The 25509-nt window shown below is 46.0% G+C and overlaps 1 protein-coding gene across 3 annotated transcripts in view; it reads right to left on the bottom strand.

Annotated features, from left to right (window-relative positions):
• DOT1L (DOT1 like histone lysine methyltransferase) overlaps positions 1 to 25509 on the bottom strand; it is a 252978-nt gene that overhangs the window by 165663 nt on the left and 61806 nt on the right. For all 3 annotated transcript variants that reach the window (XM_085638968.1, XM_085638970.1, XM_085638969.1), the window contains exons 5-8: positions 23990 to 24218; positions 20481 to 20575; positions 18984 to 19046; positions 2898 to 2953 (exon numbers count right to left, since the gene is read on the bottom strand). In XM_085638968.1, the coding sequence (XP_085495094.1) occupies positions 2898 to 2953; positions 18984 to 19046; positions 20481 to 20575; positions 23990 to 24218 (443 nt within the window). The remainder of the gene's footprint in view (positions 1 to 2897; positions 2954 to 18983; positions 19047 to 20480; positions 20576 to 23989; positions 24219 to 25509) is intronic.

The raw sequence follows: 25509 nt of genomic DNA, 5'->3' as shown, positions 1-25509 counted from the left end.
TTTAAAAACACTTGAGAATGCTCTGGGAGCGCACAGCTAGTCATCAGTTCACTCTGTTCCTGGCTGATGGAGCCTGAACTCCCTCATGGCATATCCGATGCAGATAAACACCAAGACGCTGACGAACGATCACTCGTGTCAACACATAACCGAAGTGTCCATCAGGATAAAACTAGAAGCACAGGCTGCAGCTGGTCACAGACATCATCACACATTCCACGATAGTATAGAACTTACCAAGGATTAACCAGTGCTGAGAAGCGTTTAAAGAAATGGTGCATTCACTCAGAGCAAGCCTCAGAAGGTAGGGAAAACAAGCGGATGCTGCTTCCAAGCTGCACCAAACCCCTTGTGGGACTCTGCACAAGTTTCGCCTGGGGACAGTTATCCAACCAGCAGCAGCAAATGAAACAATTCAGTGGCGTAGCCAAGGAGGGCGTAGCCAACTAATTAACACAATGCCTTTCCTATTCCCATTGTCAAAAATCAATGTTCTACATTATTTTAGTACCGAAATGTTTACTTTGATTTACATATTAAATTAAGGGTTGGTAACTTTTTACTTCGCCTAAGAACCAGGGCGGACGATACCGCAGAACACGTCTTCAACAACCCAGTTAAATGGCCGTACGCAATTCGCCAGTCTTTTGTACGCCAAGCTATCAGAAGCAGCAAGTAATGTTTGACAGTTGGCCTTAATGTGCACACATTTAAAAGGAATAAAGGAGGAAAATGTGTTTTTTTATTAGCTTTCCGAATAATATTACTGTCCTTAGCTGTTTGAGTGTCCACACCGTGTATTTCTGTTCTTCCATCTACTTATGGACAATTTATTCTACCTTATTTCCAGATGCTTTTTCAAAGTGGGCATCTGTGCCCACCTTGAGAATTCATGAACTCTGCTTTGACGACTGGGCACATCTCATTGGTTTTCTGCTTGCGTACACTGGACCACCTGTGATCACTCTGCTTTGGGGATCTGATTTAGGATAGTAGAGAAAAGACCAAAGAAGCCATGGCGTTGCTGACTCCTGGCCAGACAAACAATCAAGCTGAGGTGGTTCATACAGAAAAGGCTGGTGCGTGCATTTTTGTTTCTGGTCACTAGCTCTGGATACTCCCACTTGTACTGTTGTGTCCATCTCAGGACCTAGTTGTGTGCTTATGAAAGCAGTATGGCCACAAAAATAGCTGAAAATGTGCTCGGTAAACTGCTCAAAATAGCAAGGGTACTATTAAGTCATTTGTCAAGTCTCTAATCTTGATTCGATTTCTCGAGAAATTACCATAGTAAAGCTATTTTTGCACACACACCTGCTTCACACAACCTTTCTATTTGTTGTTTTCAGCTCAGTCTTAAACCCAGCGGAAGCACCTTAGGTGAGGTGGTGTCGGGGAGATGTCCTACAGTCTTCCAGGTGGTGGGATCCTTCATGGATCCAGTTTATAGGTATGCGGACATCCTTAGGTAGATCAGTGGCTACAGATCCTCACTCACCAGGTCCCACTAAAGCACACGACTAATCTTACCCAACTATTCCTACCAAACAAAAAACAACAACAAACGTGCTGCAGAATTAGCATGATTCTACTACTTGCGACAGATCAGCCTTGGGGGTCTACCATCCACCAGAGATCTTGCTGACAGAAAAAACAAAGATATGCTCTGATCATCCATATTTTTGTTCACGTCTACCGAAGCAGAGAAAGTCACCCAAGGACATTTTTGCAAAAGAAAGAGCGCCATTAATCACCCTTTGTTGTTCGGGCCTGCAAGATTTTTTTATCATGTGTCTTATGACGGCCTCGTTGAGGGAGGTGGCCAGTCAGAAGCAGCAGAGCTAAAACACGGCCATTACCTACAACACACCGCCATCTGCAAGTTCTCTGATAAAGCAGTTTTTTTACATCACATAGCTCATCTGTCACAACAGGTGATAGATTAGGCAATAACCAAGAATGGGATTATACGTAGTATCCGAAACAAACAAGTTCTCTAGGTTGGGAACAAAGTAATAACCCGGTGGGCTACTTAACAGCAAAACAAATGTTGATTTCCGAGAAACAGTCTACAAGAGTAGTCCGAGTTCTACTTTTCAACCCGGCCTTTAAGGACGTGCATGCCAGATGAGAACATCTTCATTGACTGACTGATCAAACCCACTCCAAAGGGGCCAATGTCTAAGTACAAGTCTACTACCATCACTCTGTTGTTGTTTCCACTCTTCGGGCCATAACAACTGTCCCCTGAAGAAAATTCAGTGGTCACTGGCACATGGATACGGGCCAACTAATCACCATTTCAGCTTGGTAACTACTGAACTGAACTGAAATGGTCATGGGTTCATTCACCCTTTACCCAACTGCGGAACCATTCAACACCGGCAGAAAAGGTGCGCACGTTTCAATAAAATGAAAGCCTTCATTCAACCAAATGCCAAACGCAGAAGGAATTGTAAGAGCTCAGTTGCATGGGGGACAGTTTAAGACGGGCTGCAACATACAAATAACTGGGCAGGGCAGGCCAGATTTCAAGACTGTGTATAGTGGCAGATAGTGCCTCTGAGTTCATGCGCACACACTAGCATCCAAATTTGTATTTGGCACGAGCTCAAGAAGTTGCATCACCCAGGTCACTGCAGCCTGCGTTCTACAAACACACACGTCATACACAGTCACACCTACAAAAATAAGGCAGAATCTGGCCACATAGCAATTCCCAGCTTCAATCCCCTTAGAATAATAACGACCCCTTATCCAGTGCGCTCATAATCTCTGCAATGACTGGGGAGCAGCAAATCTGGGATTCTTAGGTGGCACCAGTCACATTATACTCTCAAAACCCAAACTTGAGCTGTTCCGAAGTAAGCGTTCCCCAGGACAATCAAGTTCAATACCTTGTGTTTGCGATTCGGTCCCTCCACTCTTCTGACAGGAAGTCGCCTCTCTCCAGCTGAAGAAAAGAAAAAGAAAAGTCTTTGGCACAAGCATTCTTCCATTTTATTATCCAGAATCTACTTAAAACTCATCCCTATATTTAAAGTTTTTCTAACTCATTTTAAGGTTTCTGCAATATTGGTCAGATATGCGTTTAATAAAGTTAAATAGCTTTTGTTAATTCTAGTCCTTCAGGGTTCATAGCTTTACACTCTTACTTCCCGCCCCAGGTCATGCTGCAATCCAAAACGAACCATGGTAGAGGAAAACTGGCCATGGGATAACACAGTAAGTCATGGATGTGGCTGGCATTCAGCTATGCAAACACAACTCCCATGTGTGGAACACGGAGGTCTGGGCGACGGATCACACGGAGGGGGCCTGGGCGACGGATCACACGGAGGTCTGGGCATCTCACATTCCTGTTACGTTCTGCAGTGTTTGCATGTAGCGGCCTTCGCTAATTGTTTAGTCTTTTGGCGCTTTTCATTTCTGGAAGCAGACTCGGGTTTTACGAACAGTGGGTGTCCAGTGTGGGCAGAGGTGATGGGGACTCTGAATATGGCGTCTCCACCGACACGGCTTGTTTTCTTGGCTTCTTCTGTGCCAACGTCCTGGCACTTCCCTGTCTCCCACCCCTACGGTTACTGTTCCCATCTTCATGCCTCCATGTCAGTGGGTTTCACTGGCCTACAAGTTCACTCCCTCCCCAATTCCCAAGACGCCCGGTTAAGGCGCCAGAGCACCGGCCTTCCCTGGCGGGAGCTCTCATTTACGGTCTTCCTTCAGCTTTACCTGCGCGGACAACTCTTCCTACACTGTGAAACCGCAGGGCTTTAACTCTCCTCTCGCTTACCCATGGAGGGCCGTGTGCGTTCCCATTGCTCTTCAGTGACGCTGAAGCCACAGTGCAGTCGATGCACCGAAAGGCCACAAGAGGGCACTGCATGATTTAAAACGAGAGCTAGGCCACACACTTTTCGCTGGTCATGAACAGGAAACAAGGGGGTGAATGGACAATACAAAATGGCTGGGCCACTTGCCTGGCGACTCAATACTTTGTTAAAATTCACTTAAAACTTGATACTTAAAACTTGATACACAAACATATGACACAAATGAGCATTGTTGTAATCCGAAGCAGTTTTGAGTGCGATTTTAGAAATGAGAGATTAACTTCGGACTGAAAAAACAGAATGAAGTAATTCCAGTACAACCCAGGAGCCTATTCCATTGGGCAGGCAGGGCCCAACCCTCTTGTCAACCAAGGACCGGCCAGCCAGAGAGAAAGCAGGCCACTCTGCTAACCTGCCCGATGCCATGCTGCCAGCTAGAAGGACAAGTGCCATGCTGCCAAAAGGAGGACAACACGGAGAAAGGAAGCGCCAAGTGGTCCAGGAACTGAAAATGATTGATAATCAGTTTAAAGCTGATCAACACTGAGCATACTCGAAGCATGAGCAGGGTTCATTCGGCATATTCTGAAAATGAAGGCTGCAGGGGGCGCGCACACAGGTCACGGATTTCTCCAGATAAACATCTGGGGGCGGGACTGCGGCGCATCACCGGAAGGAAGGAAGTCTGGCGCGAGTGAGAGGAGATTAGCGAATCTGCTCCAGTCCAGCAAAAGACGGGCGGCTTCACCCAGGACACACTGGCCGCAGGTGCGACCGCCAAACACAAGACAAGCGGTGGCAGAAGAGGCGAACAAGGTACCAGGGTGATCACATTTCCAGGAGACCACAATGGTCCTAATGAACCATGGAAATTCTTGATTAGAGGTTGAAGCAGAAAGATGCACTCAAGCAAGGGATTCACGCTAAGTGGTCCTTTTTAAAGCGCGTGTCCCAGGGGACGCCAACAGCCATACGCGCCGTCTGCACACCAGCCGAGGACAGGCATAGACGCTCATGATGTTCCTAGATTAGTGACTTACCCAATGAGAAATATTTGAGCTATCCACCCAGAGGAACCAGCAGATTTAATAGACTGGTATTCCATGCGGATATTCCCGGCTTGGTGCCGTGTTGTCTCAGATGTAGGGCGGGGCATGTGAATCTACTGACCGTTCCCATTCCTATCATTTTTCAGTAGCATGGTTTGAAATCAATAGTTGCACATTATATTCAACGGCCGAACACTATTCACCTGGAAGGTGACAAAACCTACTCTGCGGACATCCCCTACTGCAAAAAAAAAAAAAAAAAAAAAGCCTAGACTCGCTGCCCTGCATCACAAAACTCACTTTTTGTGACTCATACTACACTCTTAGGAGGAACAGTCTCACGGATGGACACCCACTGCGACACGCGCAGTCTCTCCCCACCACCATCCCTGTTGCACATTCTGCTGCAAACTCAACGCATCCATACCTTTTTGTTGAAGTCATCCAACAAAGTTGTGCATGTATTGTCGTGTATACATTATTCTAGAAAAGAGAGCGCACTCATGTGGGTGCTGTATCCCATGATCCTTCAGTTTGAAGGAGTCGAAAATGTAATTAACTTTACAGTTAAAAGAATATAATTTAAGTGTTCGACCCTTTATGTCACCCTAAACCGTACGATACTCCTGGAAGTGGAAAATGAGATGGTTTAAGGTACATAAGAAGTGTCCCTGGACTGCGGCAGAGCCACTCCCGATACAAATACCGCGCTGTCGGATTAAATGGGCAGCAACAGGTGTACAACATACCTTTTGTTTCTGAATTATTTTATGTAGGGATTGATCGGTAACATCACAGAACTCGGGTACTTTGCAAAACATGCTAACAGTAAAAGCAATTTAGAGTTAAAAATAAAGCGATTTACTGAAGTTAAGTTAATGGGACAGCACATCCGATGAAGAAAAAAAAAGAAAAATTAATGCAACTTCCGTAGAGGTTCTTAAAACGTTTAAAAATCCGGTGAACACAAATCCCCTCATCATCACACAAAACATATTTGGTGAATGCAGTTAAATAAAATACGAAAACCAACAAATGGGCAAAAATCTGGATTCTGGGTTGCTGATTTTCCAAAACACAGCCGAACGGAAGCAAACTAACAGTAATTCAAATTGACGAAAAACTAAAACGGAAAAAAATATATGCTATACTCAATATCAAATACATGACCCAGGGCAGAAAGTAAAAAACAAAATTCAAAGTTTGAAATTATTAGGAATTTAAGACATAACCAACACCAAAAAACCCATGAGGGTAGTTTGGGGGTAAAAAGGGTCTCTGTAGTGTCTTTGTGACAAAATAGGGGACATGGACAGAATGAGGAAGCAGACAAAAAATAAAGAAAAGAAAAGCGAGCAGGGGGAGGAAGGTAGGTTCGTGGTAGGGATCCATCAGAACAAAACAAAAAAAAATGGTCTATGGTGAACTACCTGCCCCTCAAGAGAAGTCACTGGGGAGCGGGTACAGCAGTTTGCGCTGTCAAAAATATGAACAAGAGGAGAAAACTTACAATTCTCCAATAAATTAATCGCAGGAGAACTCCTGAAGTCATCATGGAGTCGATGAATACTACCTGGACGGAAAACATGATCGGATTATCCAGATCAATGTTCTCAGAGCCGGTTTCCCATAGCCCGGCACTCATCAGCCTAACACACATCTGTGCACTTCACAGCCGAGTGCGCACTGGCCAACATGAGGCCATCAACGTCTACAGACAGGGCCGGACTGCATAAAGCAGGACACCAACGCGGTCCCCGCAATGGCTCTCTTGGGGAGATAGTCTAAGGTCCAAGACATCACAGGGAATGGAGGGGGTTCTGGCTTCAAGTGAAGGCTTCTGAGGCAGAAATGCAAGGCCGTGCAGAGCAATCTGGGAGAGGCCGTGCAGGAGAGCTACACAGACCGGCTCAGACAACACAGGAGAGCAGCGGCCTGCAGAGGGAAACACAGAGTAACTGAAGTGCAAACACTGCGCCTGAACCCCCTGGAAATGTTTCACTATTAGCATTCTTGAGTTTAGTTTTAGTTGTTTAAACAAAGGAGAACCTGTGCGAAAGGGCTGGCACAAAGCACCACACTTTGGATTCTGTGCACATATGGGACACATTGCCAACCACGAGCAGTGTCCATATCGTGCCCGGACCTCTCTGTACTCCTACAAGATTCTGATGGCGCAAAATCAGACGCTTGTGGAAAAGGCAGCAAAGGGCTACCACAAACACAAACACGTCTGAACCATCCATGTGACCAATGTCCACTTCTAGCACTTGCAAATCAGCAACTCAAACTCGGGGTGCAGCGACTTTGCTTAAGGTTTTGTAGACTTCCCTCATATACAACCACAAAGCATGGAGAGCCACCACCACCCCAAAAGCGTGACTACAGCAGCACGGGTAAGTGGGGGGCCTTGGAGCAGCCTGTTCCAAGCAGCCACTGAAATGTAATCCACCTGTGAATAACGGGGGGGGCGGGGGCAGAGCCATCTGCAGCAGAAATGACTTCTTATGTGACAAAGCAGGAGACCTGTAAGCTTTTGGGAGAAGCCAATTACTGGCCCCTAGGACACCGCGTCTCGTATGTTTCTATATTTAGAATCCTGCGCAGAGGCTGCGATGTTATGCAGTTTGGTGGAGAGCTGCCCCCTCCCCACCCCCAAATTGGGTCAGAGGAGCGTTGCCCCCCTGAATAAAACGGTAATGACATGAATTACCGTTTTATTAGTCATTGCCGGCAGCCCAGCAGTGTCTGGGGCGGGGCTGCTGCTGACTGGCAGCAGGGAGTGGGGTCACTCACCAGCTTACACTGCGCACGTCACCTTGGCCGGCTGTCTTGTGACGGCCAGCCTACCTTGCCCAGTGTAAACCTATCCACCTACAGCTAGGTGCAGAGCAGGCACCTGCGGAACGTCCAGGCAGCCCGCTCCAGCCAATCATGGCGCTGCTGCCATGCTGCTAATCTCTAGCATGAGAGCAGCGCCGGGATTTGCAGAAGAGGGTGGTCTGAGGCTTCAGGTGGTGCCTTCGAATCGACTCCAGAAAGAAGGAAACGCGCAGCGAAAGGCGGGTAATAATTTTTATTTATTTTTTATTTATTTGCCCCCGACTGGGTTTGTCTGCTTCCCCCCTTCCCCCCCTTCCGACGCCCCGCATTCAGGGTCACGGCCGCCACTGGTGGAAAGGCCGCCAGGGGCTTTGCGACATTTGCAGCTCGCATGGAGCCAGCAGGCTGGTGAGCAGCGCCGACGGCTAGTAAGGGCTGCTGCAGGTGTAGTTAGTCTTCCCGTGGAGGGTGGTGCATGTGTTCTGAAGCGGTAAATGCGGAGTGGAGCACTGTTTGTCGCAGCCATTTCAGAGATGCGGCGGTTTGTCTGTCAACCCCTCACCCCCCCCCCCCCCCCCCCCCCAAATCCAGGCGCGGTGCGTCCATTGGGGCGTTGCCCCCCCCCCCCTCGCCCCCGCAGCTCCGTCCTCGGTGTCTATGAATTTAGTTTACTTAAGTTCAGAGACGCCGAGGGTGGGGAGAACTGACAATGCATGTCAGTCAGCATGACGTCGGACCGTGGGCGGTCCGGCGTCATGTTGACTGACATGCATTGTCAGACCAGGCAGCACTGCAGCACAAGTGCGCATGAGTGGGCATGGTGAGCTAATCTTTAGCCCGTGCCCACTCATGCGCACTTGTGTTTTCACGGACTTAGACATGCCCATTAGGAGCCCCTCGGTCTCCTAATGGGCAGGGGCGGGCGAAGAGTAGGCTGTGCCCTCAGCCAATCCTGGTGCTGCAGCAGCACCAGGATTGGCTGAGGGGTTGCCACGCAGTGCTGACGTGACGTGCTGTTCCAGTTCGAAGAGGGCAGAGAGGCGCCAACGCGGACCAGGAGCAGAGGCGGTCAGGTAAGTTTTCCTCTTAATTTTATAAGGCTTGTTTGTAGTGTTTTGTTTATAAAATGTGGGCAAATGAATTTATTTCTCTCTGGAGGTCTTGTTCGTCGTAGTACGGACAGTGTGTTTCTCTCTGGGAATCTTGCTTAAGTTAGTACTGGTAATGTGTTTCTCTCTGAGGATCTTGCTAGTGTTAGTATGACCCCCCCCCCCCCACTGCTCACTCGTTCGTTTGCTTCCTTTGCAACCATTTTTCGCCCGCCACTTTCAAATGTCACTAGCCGCCCCTGCCAAAATCTAGTTTCTTACTAGGAGACTTCAACAAGCACTCACCTGCCATCTCCAATAACTCATGCTATCTGCCAGCACCCTACCAAAAAACACATCTCGACGTAGCCGAATGCTGCACGTGTCTTGCTAAACTTCTCCGAGATCCCACAATGTATACACCAGCTTCAGGCCTGTGTTGGCTCCCCTGAATGTCAGTTATTTTCCAGCAGCACTGTCATTAAGGAATGTTGGCATCATTGAGGACGTGACCCTGTACATCATACATATAAGAATTCAGTGGCCTTTATTCTTCAAAAACTCTATTGTTGCTTGATGTGCCATGTTGAGTTTGTATGCGATACATTTTTCTACAATATGAGATGATTTTTTTCAAGAAATTGTAGTCAACATACCGTTCCCAAATATTGACCGATTGATCCTATATTCATCAATGGCAAAATAAAATCAAACATGTGACTTTATAAGCATGGGCAGGGCTTTAAGTGGGCCGGGTCCTACCGGGTGCTGTTCAAAATGAAAAAAAAAGGAGATGCTGAGGCAGGTCCCTATTGGGCTCTCCATTTTTTGCCCTCACCCTCAGATTGGGAGAAAAAAATCGTAATTCTGCAACTGTACCAACCTTCACTCCCTTTGATGTAACTTTTTGAGAGACTCGTTATAGTTCTTTCAGTCTCATCATTTCAGAGCTGAAGCATTTACAATATTCGATACTACGAAGCCGTAGTTGTTGCTTATTTATCTTAAACAACGAACAACCATTGGCAAAGCCAATAGTCCTGGCTTGTTGTAGGTGTCATTTTACTTGTTGCATTATATATTTGGATGTAATGATAGAAGCAGAAACTAACCAGCCAGGCAGCACACTATGCTAAGCACACATTTGTAGCTTATTTTTTAAGCCACGCCCTAATTACATCAACCGGCGTCAGATGGGGAGCACTGAATGAACTCCACCATCCTAAATACCCAACAACTTCTAAGAAAACAGTCATTCAAGGTATGCAAACATGGACTATTCATGAAAATCAAACAAATGAACTTGCATTAAACAAAACCTGTAAATACGAGGTTAAAACAGAACATGCATTTCATTAATCTTGGAGCAGTCTGGGTTTGACGGGAGGTTGCTAGGGGTGAAGGCATTCTGATTGAAAAGGGTATGCTTCAAGCTCCATGCATATAGATATGGACATCAAGTAAGGAATCCAGCTTGGCTGCGATTGCTTTATAAAAACTCAGTGGCCAGAGCCCGCACGGGAAACCACATCTCTAGCGAATACACAATACATAAAGGGACTAGGCAGGGCTGCCCGCTGTCACCTTTAATATTTATATTAGCCCTGGAGCCACTGGCCATAACGCTGAGGAAAGAATTCCTGACACGTGGCATATTACTGGGAAACATACAACACCTTTTCTCGGCATATGCAGACGACATTCTTTTATACTTACATGATCTACGAGTGTCCCTAACCACAATACATGACACGTTCAGTAGCTTTGCCAGGGTTTCAGGATTAGCCATCAATATAAGAAAGTCACAGGCCTTCTTTTTTGTAGAACACGCAGGGATTGAGAATGTGGAGTTTGGAGACATGCGCATAGTGGTAGCCCCGGACACTTTTAAATATCTAGGCATACAAATATACAGGACACAGGCGGATATGCTTGATGGTAACCTACACCAAGCAATCCGCGCTCTGCGGTCCAGCATAGGGTTCTGGACAGCACTGCCGCTGTCAGTGATGGGAAGAGTGGCCCTAACAAAAATGGTGGTGTTACCGAGACTCTTATACTATTTTACTAACCTACCATTAATAGTACCACACGATACGTTCAAAGTATTGAACACGATGCTTATTGAACTAATTTGGGGCAACGGCAGACGCTGTATCAGCCTTAAAAAGCTACAAGCGGGTACACGAATGGGGGGGACTGGGAGTCCCAGACCTACGAGCATATTACTATGACCGTCAATTGCAGTGGCTGTCTTACTGGACGGCGGGCCGCAACTTGCAGGAGATAGGGTACACGGAGACAGACATCGATCATGGTAAATTACACGCATTGCTGCTGCCGGAGGGTGGGCCTCTAAGGAGCCCCCCCCCCGCTATTAGACACGGCGCTCCGCTGCTCTAGGGCGGCGCTGCAATACACACAACAGCCCAAGGCATGCGCAGGGAACATTCCCTTATTGGGGATACCCCTGTCGAGTGGTAAACTTACGAAGCGCAAATTAACACCGTGGCTAAACGCAGGGATCGCCACGACGGCGGATCTGTTTGGAGATGGGACACTATTGGACCATGACACATTTGTTAACGAAACTGGGGCCCCGGAACAGTTGTATCTCATACACGCTGTGTTGACACAATACATGAAAAGGCATTGGGCCCCGAACAGGCAGGAACCCCCCACGAATGAACTGGTAAAAATGGTGCATTATATGGGAAGGGGCCGGCATCTTATCAGATGGTTATACACCGGCATTAGCACACATACTGCGGCCCCTCTAGACACCCTGAAGGAGGCGTGGGAAGGAGACATAGACAGGCCCATCACAGACAAGGAATGGGCAAGGATACTAGAGCACCCTAGGAAGGTATCGCGAAACACGAAATTTAAGTTCATACAGATGATGGTACTGCACAGGGCCTATCTTACCCCGCATAGGTTGGACAGAATGTTCCCCCAGACACAGCACCAATGTCCGAGATGTTCGTTAGAAGGCGCTGACCTGATACACATGTTGTGGGCCTGTCCAAGAATACGAAGGTACTGGGACATTATAAGACAGAGAATAGGGGAAGCGACAGAGCGGGAGGTGAAGAACACGGTGGAGGAGTGCATTCTAGGATTGCATGTGCAAGCGCATAAACACAAAGTACAATACCGTCTCATGGATCTTGCACTTATATTAGCCATACGTAACATTACAATGAGGTGGAAATCACGGAATCCACCTGACGTCTTGGCATGGCACTCGGAACTAATACGATGGGGCACTGCAGAGAGCACAACACTACACAGGGAAGAGCTTAAAGGGTTGCGGAAACTACCAATAGCATTAGAATAGGATGCCTTATTGGAAGCTCTAAAGTCCATAGCGGCAGCGGAAACCCAACCATAGGTATTGCAAAATAAACATATACAAAACTAACCAAGCCCTAAGGCCAAGGAATATGCGGGAGGTATACAGATACAAGCACATGATTAGGCAACAAGCATAGGTTGTGGTTTACATTTATAAGACCGAAAGGAGTGGTACAAGTGAGACCGGGGAGGGAGGGACAAGGGGAGTTTTGGGTAGTTAGTATTAATATTGTAGTAATATGCTCGTAACAAATGTACACCTTCTTTTAGTTCACTATTAGACAATGCATCAGCCGTATTAAGATGTTGTATGTAACTGGACTGTGGAGGAAGGATGCACAGGAATAATGTGTACTAAACTGGGCATATCAAATGTTACAAGAGATGTACATTGTAATGATGCAAAGGTAAATAAGAAATGCAATAAAATAGGTTTAAAAAAAAAGTAAGGAATCCAGACACCTGTACCCTGTCCAGGTCTCTAGTTTCATTTATACGTAAACACCTGGACTGCTGCTCGATGTCTGGGACAGACAGCTATGCAGTCTTATTGCGCCTTCTCCACTTCCTCCAACACAGGTATTTACCCAGTGTAGTTGAATGCACCAGTCCCATTTCCTGTTCGCAACTCTCCTCCCAGAATACTTAACCTCATGCCTTCCTGTCGGTGCCGTCTCCGAGCCACCATAGCAGCTCTACTCAACTGCGTCTTATGTGTCCAGGGTCACTGAAAGATTTTAAAATGGAGCCAGGTCGGGCCAGTGACCCATGCGAGCGCGCATCAATCTTAATATATATTGGTGCCACAAGCTCCCCGCCCCACTGTTCATCTCCTGCAGCGCCCTCGCATTTCTTTGCCTTCCACACTGGCTAGCCACAGCCAGGCTTCACAGAACAGAGAAGTCTTCCTCAGCCATATCGAGGGGCAAATACAGCACATAATCAGGGATACAAAAGCAACAGGACAAAAAGCAAGAAAGAGGAAGGCAACAATGCTGTCCAACTGACGGAATAGCAAGTGGGCACAGATACAAGAGGTGGGGCTAAGCATGTAACACATGGGAGCACGTCCTTCTGGATATCATGGACATGGGCATCTTTCACATTTGAGAATGCTTTTATTCATCCAATGCCATGTATTAAAGGTCCTGTTTTTTGAAAAACGTAAAATAGTTGCCTTTCCCTGGGAGATGGGCCGTTCCCAAGCACTCTGTGCAAGCCTAGCAAGAGAAACTTTTGAACTAAAGCCAGTTTAATTGCATTATGTCAACGAAAGGCATATATTTTGTGCTAGGATGCACTAAATCTGAACATTACGACACGGTTTTCAGGGACAGCCCAGCAATGAGGCTGTTTCTAGGTTTGCATTCCAGAGATTAGGTTTGTGAAGTAATTCTTAGGTCTCGCCTGAGCCAGCGCATGCGCTGAACTGGCGAGACATTTAGTGAGTGGGCTTTTAAAAGTCCAAACACAGCTTTTTCGGTGACATCGAGCGTGCGGTTACGCGCACAGGCATGAGCGGAGGCGCCATCTGGCTTTCCTCTCTCGCCATGGTGTGCGCACATCGCATAGCTCGCGGCACCCAAAAAGCTGTGGACGGGCTTTTTAAAGCCCACTCACAGCGCGCGATCACTTTCATTTTCTTCCTGCTGCACTTATTCCAATCTTTTCTCTCCCGGTCGCCCCACTTTTGAGATAGATATAGATATAGAGATATATATATATATATATATATATATATATATATATATATATATATATACACACACTTTCTCCCTATGCCTCCTCTTTCTGTATCTGTCACCTCTTACTTGCTTGTTTCCCAGTGTCATCCAGGGTGCATGGAAATTGTATTTATGGGCAGCTTACTACGCTGACGTAAAAAGATCTAAATGAGCAAAGATCATTCCTTACTAAAATTAAGACAATTGGGTTTCATCCCAAAACCTTCCACGTCCTACGTTCAAAACGGGATGCTTGCTTGGTGCCTAGGTTTAATTAAAACAGCTGAGTGAGGGCTGAGGCAGGTTCAACCGTACAGTAGGGGGGTGGGAGTATATTCACTTCCCGACAGAAGCGCTCCAATCAGCATAACCCCTGCAACGACATCCAATAGAACTCAGAGAATGACTCCCTCTCCCGATCTCTGACTGGCCATAACAAATGCTGTTGTCCTGCCTTACACTACTTGGAAGTCGGAGACTACAACGAGTCTTTCGACCAATTGTCCCCCATGCTGTATTGGCTCATGGTGATTTCTTTCTTATGGTAGAATGAGCGCCCTGGATTCTGCAGGTAAGAGTTTCTGATTTAAAGTTGCTATGGCATGTCCTAGAGCCATCGCAACGGGTGGGTATATTTTGGATAGTTGCAGAGAGACAAAAAGCCAGCGTCGTTTCTGCTTCCAGTGTCGCCAAGTTTCAGACTAAACGCACGGTGAGTTGTGACGTTTTAGTTGTGTGACCAGATGTTTTCATGTCACCGAGGCACCACTGATGAACTTTTGATTTTACGTACCATTATCAGGTGCGTTGGTTCAACTGGTTCTATTAAAATGAACTAAGACTACAACTATCAGAGTGCATTGAAATGTTAAACTAAGTTCAGGAATGGACAAGTAGTGTCCCGCTTATAACTGCTCTGTTCCTACTTTTGGACTGCTAAAACCTTAGAATCATTCCGTGTTAATAGACCTCAAGAAATGTTCTCTATTGTGTGTGTTAGATTTCACTTCTGATCGTTCAGCGCCCAGTTATACATAGTGCAAAAAGTACTTTGTATCTTTGTTTTTCATTCATAACCTTTGATATTTACATATCAGAGTACAGCATTAGGCTATTCACACTGAGATGAAAGTGGTTTGCCAGTGTGTGGTCTGGGCACGACGAATGTGTTTTGTCTTTTTTAGGCATGTACAGAGTTGGTTACAGAGTGCCCCAACGTTAGTGCATCACCGTGGAGGGTGTGGGAGCTTTGTTACTGCTTCCCTGTGGTGTACTAATTTAAAGCACAGACTCGGTCGGACAGCTCCTGGTCGTCATGAGCACACGACTCCCGTGACTCATGACGGCCGGGAGCCGTCCTAAGCATCGATAAGGTTAACAGGGATGCACAGACGTCGCTGTGGGTATGTAGAGTTTGCCTTGCTCATGACAGCTCTTCACACGGCATGCATATTAACATGGATGCACAGACTTTGCTGTGGGTATATTGAGTTTGGCTTGCATCTGGCAGATTCTTCCATGGCACACACATTAATATGGACGCAAAGACCTTGTGGATATCACTGTGCGAGTTAGTACTCAGGGGCATTAGCTATCTCCCATTCTTCCTTCCCATGTTGGTCACAAAGGCCACCATATCCAGGGGGCCGTCCCACACGCCTGCCAAATCTGATGCCATGGCCAAAAATAATATAGCAACAATCCTTAAGGAGCTCACTGTCATGAGAGCCAAATTGTCAACTTTTGACACCACCATCACACCCGTGGCATCTAATATCAAATCCCTGCAGACTGACCTCTCGCAAATGCACCTGTGTCTCAGCTCCACAGATAAGAAGGTGCATGAATTTGATAGACTATACTGTCCAAAGTCAGACTATGGGGTTCATATCCAGAGACTAAAAAGTAAAGTATCAGACTCGGAAGCCTGTGTCCTTGGAGCCCATGGAGTTCCAGCAGGCACCCAAACTATGAGCCAACTCAGCCCGCTCCTCTAGTCCCCCTAGAGTCATAATAGTTTATCTCCTGCACCACCAACATACCAGGTCTATGCTACAGGCAGCCAAAAAGAATGGGGTACCATTTCATTATGACAGAGCTACCATTCACGTCACATCAGATGTTTCACATGAGACGGCGGACAAAAGGAAAAATCTGCTGGCACTTCATCCCCGCTTACATGACGCCGGGATCAAATTCGGCCTCCGTAACCCGTTTCACCGCCCCCCCCCCCCCTCCTCCCTGTGCTGCTGTTTATTTGGTGGCTCGTCTTTACAAGGTGCCCTTCAGTTCATTCTTATAATGCTCCTCCCTTTCTCTTATCAATTTTAATCTCTATTCAGCTGATTCAATAGCACTGTACTTTAGCAGCGTGACAAGTTAAACACCCTCTTCTGAGGCAAATGCATACATTACACCAACGACACGCCTCTCTACCTCCCACCTTTACTCACATTTCCCTCCTTCATCTCTCCCTCTTCCTCTCTTGTTGCAAGTTAACTTTCTTTACCTGACCAGACTAAATCCATGCCCTTCTCTCTAACTTACTTCTCTACATGCCACACTGTGACTAGCTGTCACTTCTCAATACCACCCAATACATTTCTTTCTCTGTCGCACCTTTCTGTCCCATTCCTTTACCTAAACACTCCCTTTTTAGGTGTCTATTTATACATGGCTACGTACCTACCACACTATTGCTCTACCTTTAAACTTGTTCTGTACGTCACACACACCTCTCTTTCAATAAACCTCAGTGCCCCACAGCACTTACCTCACATGACCTCAACTTGCCACCTCTTTCCAATCATACCTCTAGATCTCTAGCTCTCTGCCCCTCTCTTCTCAAGTGCCCCTCCCTCTCTCTCTCTCTTCTTTCTGCATCTTGCTGCTCTGTTTGCATCTCATCCCCCTTAATTTCTCTTCCATTGACTTCACCTCCCTCTTAATTTCATCTCTTTATCTTACCCTTTCTATCATTTTTGCCATCTATACCTTACCTTTCTCTACCTCTCGCATGCCTCTTTCTACCTCACCATTCTCTTTCATTTGTCTCTCTGCCTCACAACTCACTGCCTCATCTCTCTCTTCCCCACTTCTCATACACTATCTAGCCTCTCAATTTACCTCACCTATTGGCCTTCTATGTCTCTTTTTATGGATGTCCTCTTTCCCTAACCTTTCCCATTATTTTATTTATTTTTCTCTGCAATGCTCTCTCTACCTCTTCCACTCCATCTCACTCCCTTTGCTTTCATCTCTTTCTATCTCCTTCACTGTTTCCGTTCACTCTCTGCTTCCAATGTCTCGCTCGTTTAATACATCTGTCTTACCTCGGTCTCTCTCTCCCTATTTCACCATTCTCTACTTCTCCCTCGCCCTTCCTCTGTATTAGCCTCATCTCTCTACCTCATCTGCACCTCTTTTCTCTCTACTTCTCATACCTTTCTATTTTTCATCCCACCGGCTCTACCTGCCTCTCTGCCTCGCTACTTTGTTTACCTGACCTGTCATTCTGTGCTTCACCTTTCTATTTGTGCTATCTGATTATAACTCGCCTCTCTTCCTATCTTATTTCTCTCTGGACCTTGCCCCTCGGGTTGGCACTTTTCTTACCAGCCTACATTTAAAACTGCATGCCAGGCTTCTAAAAACAAGCATTGGCATAGCCAATAGGTCTCGCCTTTGGGACCTTATACATTTTTAGCCATGCAACAGTTGATGTTATTGCACCAAGGTTATTGTGCTGCATAACTAAATACTTATAAGGTCCCAAAAGCGTGACCTATTGGCTATGCCAATGCTTGTTATTTGTTAATTTTGAAATGGAGACCTGCTCTCACTGCTTTCTCAGGCGACGGGTACTGTCACAGGGTGAGGCCTGCAAGCCTGTGGCTTATCAGCCACTCCACAAGTTTCCCTTGCTTGGGGGAGTGGGCGGTGGCAGAAATATCTCTCTTCTTTTAATGTTTAACAGGGTTATCTCTGTCCTGCACGCTAGGTGTGCGTAGGAAGGTTAGCTAGGTCTGTGCCATAGAGTATAAAAAGCAGAGCAAGTTCACTTTCTCTTTAATATATCCGCTGCAAAGAGAGCATAGTTGTCCTTCACAGGAGGCAATCAATGACATACATATATCTATGGCGGTCATCATAAATTGTTACAACTCCTCCACCCAGCTAAATGATCCCAGTAAAAAGGGAACCTTTGGACTTTATGCCCGTGTCTGCACTCCAAACTCTTTCTGCCAGACCAAAGATACAGAATAAAAAATACTCTCCAGCAATCGCCTTTTCTCTGTTGATTTGGCAGTGCCTACTTTCAAAGCACCCAGAAAAAAATGCAACTTGATGCTACACTGACATAAAACCCATCCTACCACACAGAGAGCAAACCTTCACAGAAAATTAACTTTAAGGCAAATGGTGAAATGGACCACGTTATTCATCAGCAGCCTAGACTCCCAATAAAACCCACAACATATGGAGCGAAAGATAGTGGTTAAAAAGTACGGGATATAGGCTCTAAATTTACATTTAACTGGAGAAAAACTAGACCTGCATCTTCTGGGCAAAAACTCTAAAGCACTCTCCATCGCTCTGAGATGGGCAAAAAACAATGAATGCTGCAAAACAGCTGTATCAGACAAGAAAGACACAGATTAGCGGAACAGCTGATATGCCCAAGAGCATTTGCATAGCGATGAGTTTGTCTCCCTAGTTCTTGCTCTAAAGAATGCACTGATGTTCAGGTGGCAGTCTTGCAGATTCACAGAAGAGGGATCTGTACAAGGAATGCAGACTGCCCTAAAGGCTCTGGTGCATTCTTTCAGGTGCCTCCCACTCCAAGGCCACAAAGGCATTGCCCAGTCTATTACCAGTAACTAAGTAAGCATCAGTGTACCAACATATGCCAAAGCAATTCCCATCAGAAGGGTAAGAGTACCAAAAAAAAACCCCAAAAAAAACATTGGTAATGCAACAGTTCCCCTCGTTAGGAGTACGAATGCATGCTACAGGTTTTCAATTGCTTTTTGTTACTTTTCCATGGACAACCAGAACTTCACAAGTAAATCTGGGAAAAAACAAATGAGAGGCGACCACTCCACTCACTGTGTATTCAGCATGCTTTTTCCCATACCACCTCATCCATTTTCGGAACTCTTTGTCCATCGACTGAAGAGGGAAATAAAAATAAAAAAGCAGTTAATATGATGGCTACCGTGAAGTGACGGTTAAATGTACAACATGGTTCACTTTAGACAGAACGGCCCCCTTCACTGCTTGCCTGCCAGGTACACACAGCCAACACAGACATCTTACTATCAATCCTACGAGAAAGCAATATCATGTCCTCATTACTAGGGGCATCCAAGTATTTTTCAATTTCAATCATCATTTTACCTCCAAGAAAAGTTTCAGTGCAAAAGTCTAGTCGCTGTGTTGCATTTTTTGCCTGTCACAACAGCATGTGGGGGGTGCCGTGTTAAGGCAGGATAAGGTAAGGCAGAACGTGCATTTAAAATTAGAGCAAGACATGAATCTGGATATTGGCCGTCATGAACCACAAGCGCTCACAGCTACACAGTGGTGCTGGGGAAGTGGCAGATGACATGGGTTCCAAACCATGCTTTGGACTCCAGGAAGACTGCTTTGTTTATTCAGATGGCAGCTCGTGTGCCCAGAGAGTATCTGATGATGCAACTATTACAGATTGGGTGGACCAACCAGTTCTGCAAATGCTTGCCTTCCCATTCAGTGGTAACTGTAAGCCTTAACAGGCTTAGGTAACATGCACTCTAGGGTACCACACTACTAAGAAGAGGCATTTTCATGGCATATATATTGTTCTTGACACATTTCATGTGTGTCTACAGCAAAACACGAATACCAGCCACAATTCAGTCTAGGTTTACAAGGGTATGTATTTCTCGAAGTATCCCACTGGTGCACCAGGCCTGTGCACACGCTTTCTGCACTCTCAGGGGACTTCGGTATTACAGAAGGGCCTGCAGATGCTTGTGTGGCCCCTCCTGTAACACAGATGAGCCCACTGCTGTTAGAGGTGCATCGGCATGATCTTAAAAGATGTGCCCTCATTTGCATGGGGCCTGGTCCAATGCAAATGATTCAGCATTCTGCCTCTTCACTGCACTATGGTTGCCCCTTGAAAGGAGATGGAAGGAGACATCATGGACTCCCCAGGCATCCCCCTCCATGTGGGTGAAGTCAGTCACTACACCCGCCTGCAGGGGTACCTCCGCCTGTTTTCTAAACACAGGCCACACTGCCACCTGAAGAGCGGGAGGCAATCCAGGAGGCTTGACATAGCTGGCCTTTTACTAATGTGATGTTCCCAGTGTATGTGCAGGTTCAGGCCTGCACAGAAAACAGTACACTGCCCCATTCTGGTCTTGGTGCACAGACATAAGTGTGTGCCATGGTGTAGAGTTGGACGTGTGTCATGAGCAGAATATGGTGCCAGGTGTGCATAGCTGCTTGCTGCATTTGTCACATGATGGCGTACCTCATCCCTCGAAGTTAGAGACAGTGGTAGGACTTTACTGAGCACAAGATAGTCAAATGCGCGCAAGGTGTGGTATAGCTCACCTCTGCATACTTAGACGGAATATCAGCCTTCTCAATACCATAATGATGCTTGCAACCTGTAGCCGCTGCGACCTGAAGCACAACTTGTCCGACCCCTGCAATAATAAACAGAAAGAACAGCTAAAAATATGTGGTGGACAAGTCTAGTGACCCATGCAAGAGCAATATAAAACAGAAAATTGTAAAAGCAGAAATAGCCATATTAAATATCACTGGCAGGTTGCACAACAAGAAGCCCAGCATGTGCCACCCGCTAACAGTCATTCCCACTACTTGGGGATGGCATCAATTGCCATATTTTGAAGCAACACATCCAGATGTTCGCTTTGAGTGTCTGGGTAGCTATTCTCAAGTATGCTCTTTGGTAAGCACAATTCTTTCGGCATTGCCTGTTACAATTAATATTTCCAGATTGTGCCCATCTTTACCATGAAAATAACTTATGAGGTGACAAAGAGCAATCTAAAGAATGGAGCGATGATTCACAAAGCCACAATTTAACAATTCAATTTGTAACACTTCCTTTTCAAGTTGGAAGCCTTCATCGCCTTCTCAACGTGCCCTTTGACTGCCTCCAAAAATATCTAGCTCCTCATGATGTAACCTTCCAGAAGAGCTTGCCAGGAAAAGACTCTACATCATTACACACTGGAGATGCAGAAAGAGTGGGAACTAGAGAGGTTCGCCACTGCCCCAGCCTTTATGATCACACAGTGTCACACTGGAACATGGCCTTAGACACTGACCGCTCGAGGGTCCACCTAGCCTGCTCGGATTTGAAACGGAGGAAATCTGGGGTGCTTCTCGGATGTCAACAAATGCACCACTACAGAAGAGTATAGACTAAGCTTATCATGCCGACCAGTCTTACTGACCTTGCTTGAGATACTCCTGAATTGTTCTTCTGAGGCGTAACCAGCTGGGAGCTTCTCAGCTGACAAACCAAGCTTTATGTCTTTGTCCGAACAGTGACGTTCATTTGCTAGTCCAGCAACGTGTAATTGCTGGTTCACTGAAATTATCCGCCAACTGCATGCACTCTATTCCTTCTTTAGGACTGGGGAGAAGAGTGCCTCAACATATTGATGAGCTGCATGAAGTTCCTGGAGCGGTCTTTACATCCTCTGGGCCACAAGTCAACAGTTATCTCCAGTGGATCTTGGAGCCAAAGAAGGATCGGTGACCAAAGTTCACTAAAGAGCGGACTACAGAACGGTACCCTTCTGGCCTACAGACGAGACACCACTCTTAGGAGGATCCCACATGGCCTCAATGTAGGGGTAATGTCCTTTGGATGAAGGATGCTGGTCTAATTTCTGGAATAACCCACATAAAATGACCAGTCAGTAGGCTCAGACTAACAGTGACTACTTGCAAAGATGCACGACATCGGAAGACAACTGGATGCAAAAAATAACGCCTTCCAATGTGACTTCTCACATCATGAAAGTAGTGGTGTGTTTAGAGAACACAAAGAAAGAGGACTAGATTCTTAATTCTTATTGCCTATGAATTTCATAACTGTTTGGGGAGAACTCCACATGCACAGCGATACAAGCATCTACGTAAACCATAGGACTGCTAATGGCGGCTGAAGTACAGGAGCATGGTTAGGGTTTTCAGATGTGACCAAGACCCCAGAAATAGCGGAACTGAAGGGCCCCACAATCTATAAAAGCAAGACAGATCAATGTGGCTTCCATCCTACCACCTGTGTGCATATTTACTTCAGCTTCAGGGACTCCCACAATACCGAGTTCTAGCAGGTGTCAGCCGATTTCAACAACATATGAGAGGGTTAGTAATCCACTTTAAAAACCGGATGTTGTGAATATCTGATGTCAAGCTCCGCTGTACTATAGGCAGATACGGTCTCCCCGTGGAAGCTAGACAGGTGCAACAAGCCGAAAAGAGCACAGCCTGTAAGCCAGTGTTATCCTCTCCAGAGATCACATTACAAGCTGGAACAATGAGCGAGCTCGTCATGGCCAGGTGCAAATTTCGCTTCGTCAATAAGGAAAAGCATAGAAGAGACTCGGCCCTCAGACACTGACCCAGGCGCACCCACAAAAAGCCATCAAAGCAAAAAAAAGCACCAGGGAGAAAGAGCAGCTGGCAGAACACCTGATATTCATTCACCAATGAGGGAGTAACTTTCTATTCCCCACTTCCAAGAGTCCATTTACCTCTGGTCTGAGTACTGCTTTAACAGCAATGCGTGGAAAACTGCAAGAGTCTGTCACAGAGCAACTGACAAAGGAAGCAGTCAGGGGTGAGCGATTTATGAAGACAATCAATCCAGGGGGATAACGAACAAGGATCCAGCGAACTACCACTTGGCCAAAGGGGCTTGATGGCATGTCCATGTAGCAGGAAGAAAGTTAAGGAAAAAGAGGAGTCGGAATAGTCAAACATTCAATGAGACCATTCTCCAAATCACTGGGGCACTGCAAGTTCTTTGACCACTCTGTAATCACATCACAGGAAATGACACCACAAGACCATGGGCCACAAGGAATGACAAGACCTCTGGTCACAAGGACTTAAGAAAAAGCGACACCACACACCATTTGAAACCAACGACATAGGAAGAAATGGATAAATACATTTTAGTGGTGATAAAATAACAAAGCACTTAAAATCCATGCAAAAGAATAAAAAAATAAAGGCTAAGGAGAAGTAAGGAGAGCACAGAAGTCACAGTATCAAGTGCTGCTGACCTCTACATTACATGTTTGCCACCTATTACCAGATCACAAACGCCTGGATTCCATTTTGTTGATGTTCCAAAATGAGTTGCATGGTCACAAATGTGACGATTCCATATATGAAGGAGCAAAAACGTGGGAGATGGTTCGTCAGTAAGAAAACAAATTCTCTTGGGCATGGGGATTAACACGGAGGCCACAGATGAGATCCTGGGTAAACTGTTGGAGATGCCCACCATTCCAAGCACATCAGTGGACGATCAGAAAGGCGAAAGACATGGAGTAGTTTGCAAAACAGACAAGGACGTGGAAGGAATTTTCATACACTTTTGAGTAGGGCCTTGTCAAATTGAAAGTTTGCCTGAAAAGGTGTGTGCAGTTATCTGTTCTTCTTGAAACTGGAAATTTTTGATTTTAATAAAACCTCTCGCGAGAATCAGGTCAAATTTCCAACAAATGTCCTTTCTGTTGGAAAATTCTGACTGTGAATGTAGGTTTCACTTTTTTTTTAATGTACCAATTTTTGAACTTCATACAGTTTTCTAAAGTTCATATAGTAGCAGGTTCACGTCTGTGCCCACCTCCTCACTTTCCCTTCAATTTAGGAATTAACTTAGCACTGAACAAGCAACAAGAGTCAGTGGAGGGAAGCGCAATTCAAGAATGGAAAAAGAGAAGCATGGAATGCAAATTTAGTCACACAAACGCCAAGTTACACACAATGCAAAACAAAAAGCTATCTTCCAGCGTTCGTTTACCCCCTTCTTTCTACAGTCCTTGGATAGATGAGAGGTTACTTACCGCTACCCAGGTCCACAAACAAGTCATCTTCCGTCATTTTAATTTCTTCGATCATTTGGGTCACCAGGTCGAAGGAGGTCTCGCCGTACACTTCGGGGGAGAAGGGCTCATAGTTGTTCAGTTTTTCGGGGTCGGTCACAGAGTGGTTATAGACCTGCTGGAGGATGTGGCGAAGGAGTCCGTTGGAGGGTCGAGTGTTCAGCTTCATGGGGTGTGTTGTGCCTTTCCACTATGGGGAAAAAAACCAATGGATGAAAACCCATTCCCACTGCGGGTGCCGACACTTATGCAACAGAGACAAGCTAAACAAAACTTCAGAACAGCCGCCCAAAAGGGGAATAAACTGCCTGGATGGGCAACAAGATTCCGGCAGAACACAGAGGGGACAGAACTAAAATAGCGTGGCGAGGGACATTTTCTATACAATCACTGTCTGTAAACACTGCTATTGCGTTCCCGAGTCCAGCAATTGGTCAAAATTGACAAAATACACACAACATCTACTTAAGGGGATGGTGGGCGGGACCCGGAGGGAGTGCGAGGCGTACAGATGCTTATTGTTCTATGTTATAGTTTCGTGCCAATATGACCGTATTTGTGTCCTATTAAAGCAATCTGAAAATGGGGCCGGTGGGCCCTCAAAATATATAGATGTACTTCGGGATGGCAATAAATATGGCACCGTGCCCGGATGTATCCGGACTGTATTACATCAAATACTAATAAAATATGTTGTGAGGAAAAAAAAAACTGGCAACTAACTGGTGTAAAGCAAATCTTCCATAAACTCGTGATGTAACCTCCAACGCAGCAACACTTTCCATAGCGGGCAGGCATTGAGAAGTCCTTCGCCAAAGCCTACATATGGCTTGTAACACCACAAATTGAATGCCCGTTGGAGATGGGTAGCAGCAAGAATGAGTGCAATATTACAGCTTTCAAAAACTGGCTGATCCGAAACATGAAAATGACTAAGCCTATGAAAAATGAAGCACGTGTATGGCACGATGCATGGTAGTCAATGTAACTACTGTCCTTCATAGAGTGTTTTTATTGAAAGGGGTTTTAAATGGTATGTTAACAATAAGAAAGCTCCATCCCTGAAATCCACTAGTCCAAAAATGGCCACGCAATTCGGAATACCTCAAAGGGCGAAAGCAGGCTGCCCATCCCATCAGCACGGTCTAGGCTAAGCCAGCGACAGGTCTTGCTACCGACTGGACAGCTCAGACAAAATCTGTATTTAAACTTGTGTGTCTGTGACATACACTCAGTGTGGGTATTGTGGCAGTCAGGTGGTCTTTTTACTCATACTCATCCCGAAAGGAAAGGTTTTCCAAACTGCGGCAAAAACACATGAATACCGAACATTCACAGAAAACCCTCCCAAACAATGTAATACATTGCTTTTCTGGATGAGGCCAAAAATTAATCTCTCCAGCAACCGCTTTGAAACCTTAAAGATAGCGCCCTGAAGAAGAGCTACCATAGAATCTCCCAAAATGGAAAACAGAAGCATT

This window comes from Triturus cristatus, chromosome 12 (assembly GCF_964204655.1).
Source record: "Triturus cristatus chromosome 12, aTriCri1.1, whole genome shotgun sequence".
Classification (NCBI taxonomy): Eukaryota; Metazoa; Chordata; class Amphibia; order Caudata; family Salamandridae; genus Triturus; species Triturus cristatus.
Note: the sequence above shows the minus strand (reverse complement) of the source record. Positions and strands in the feature narration are given on the sequence as shown.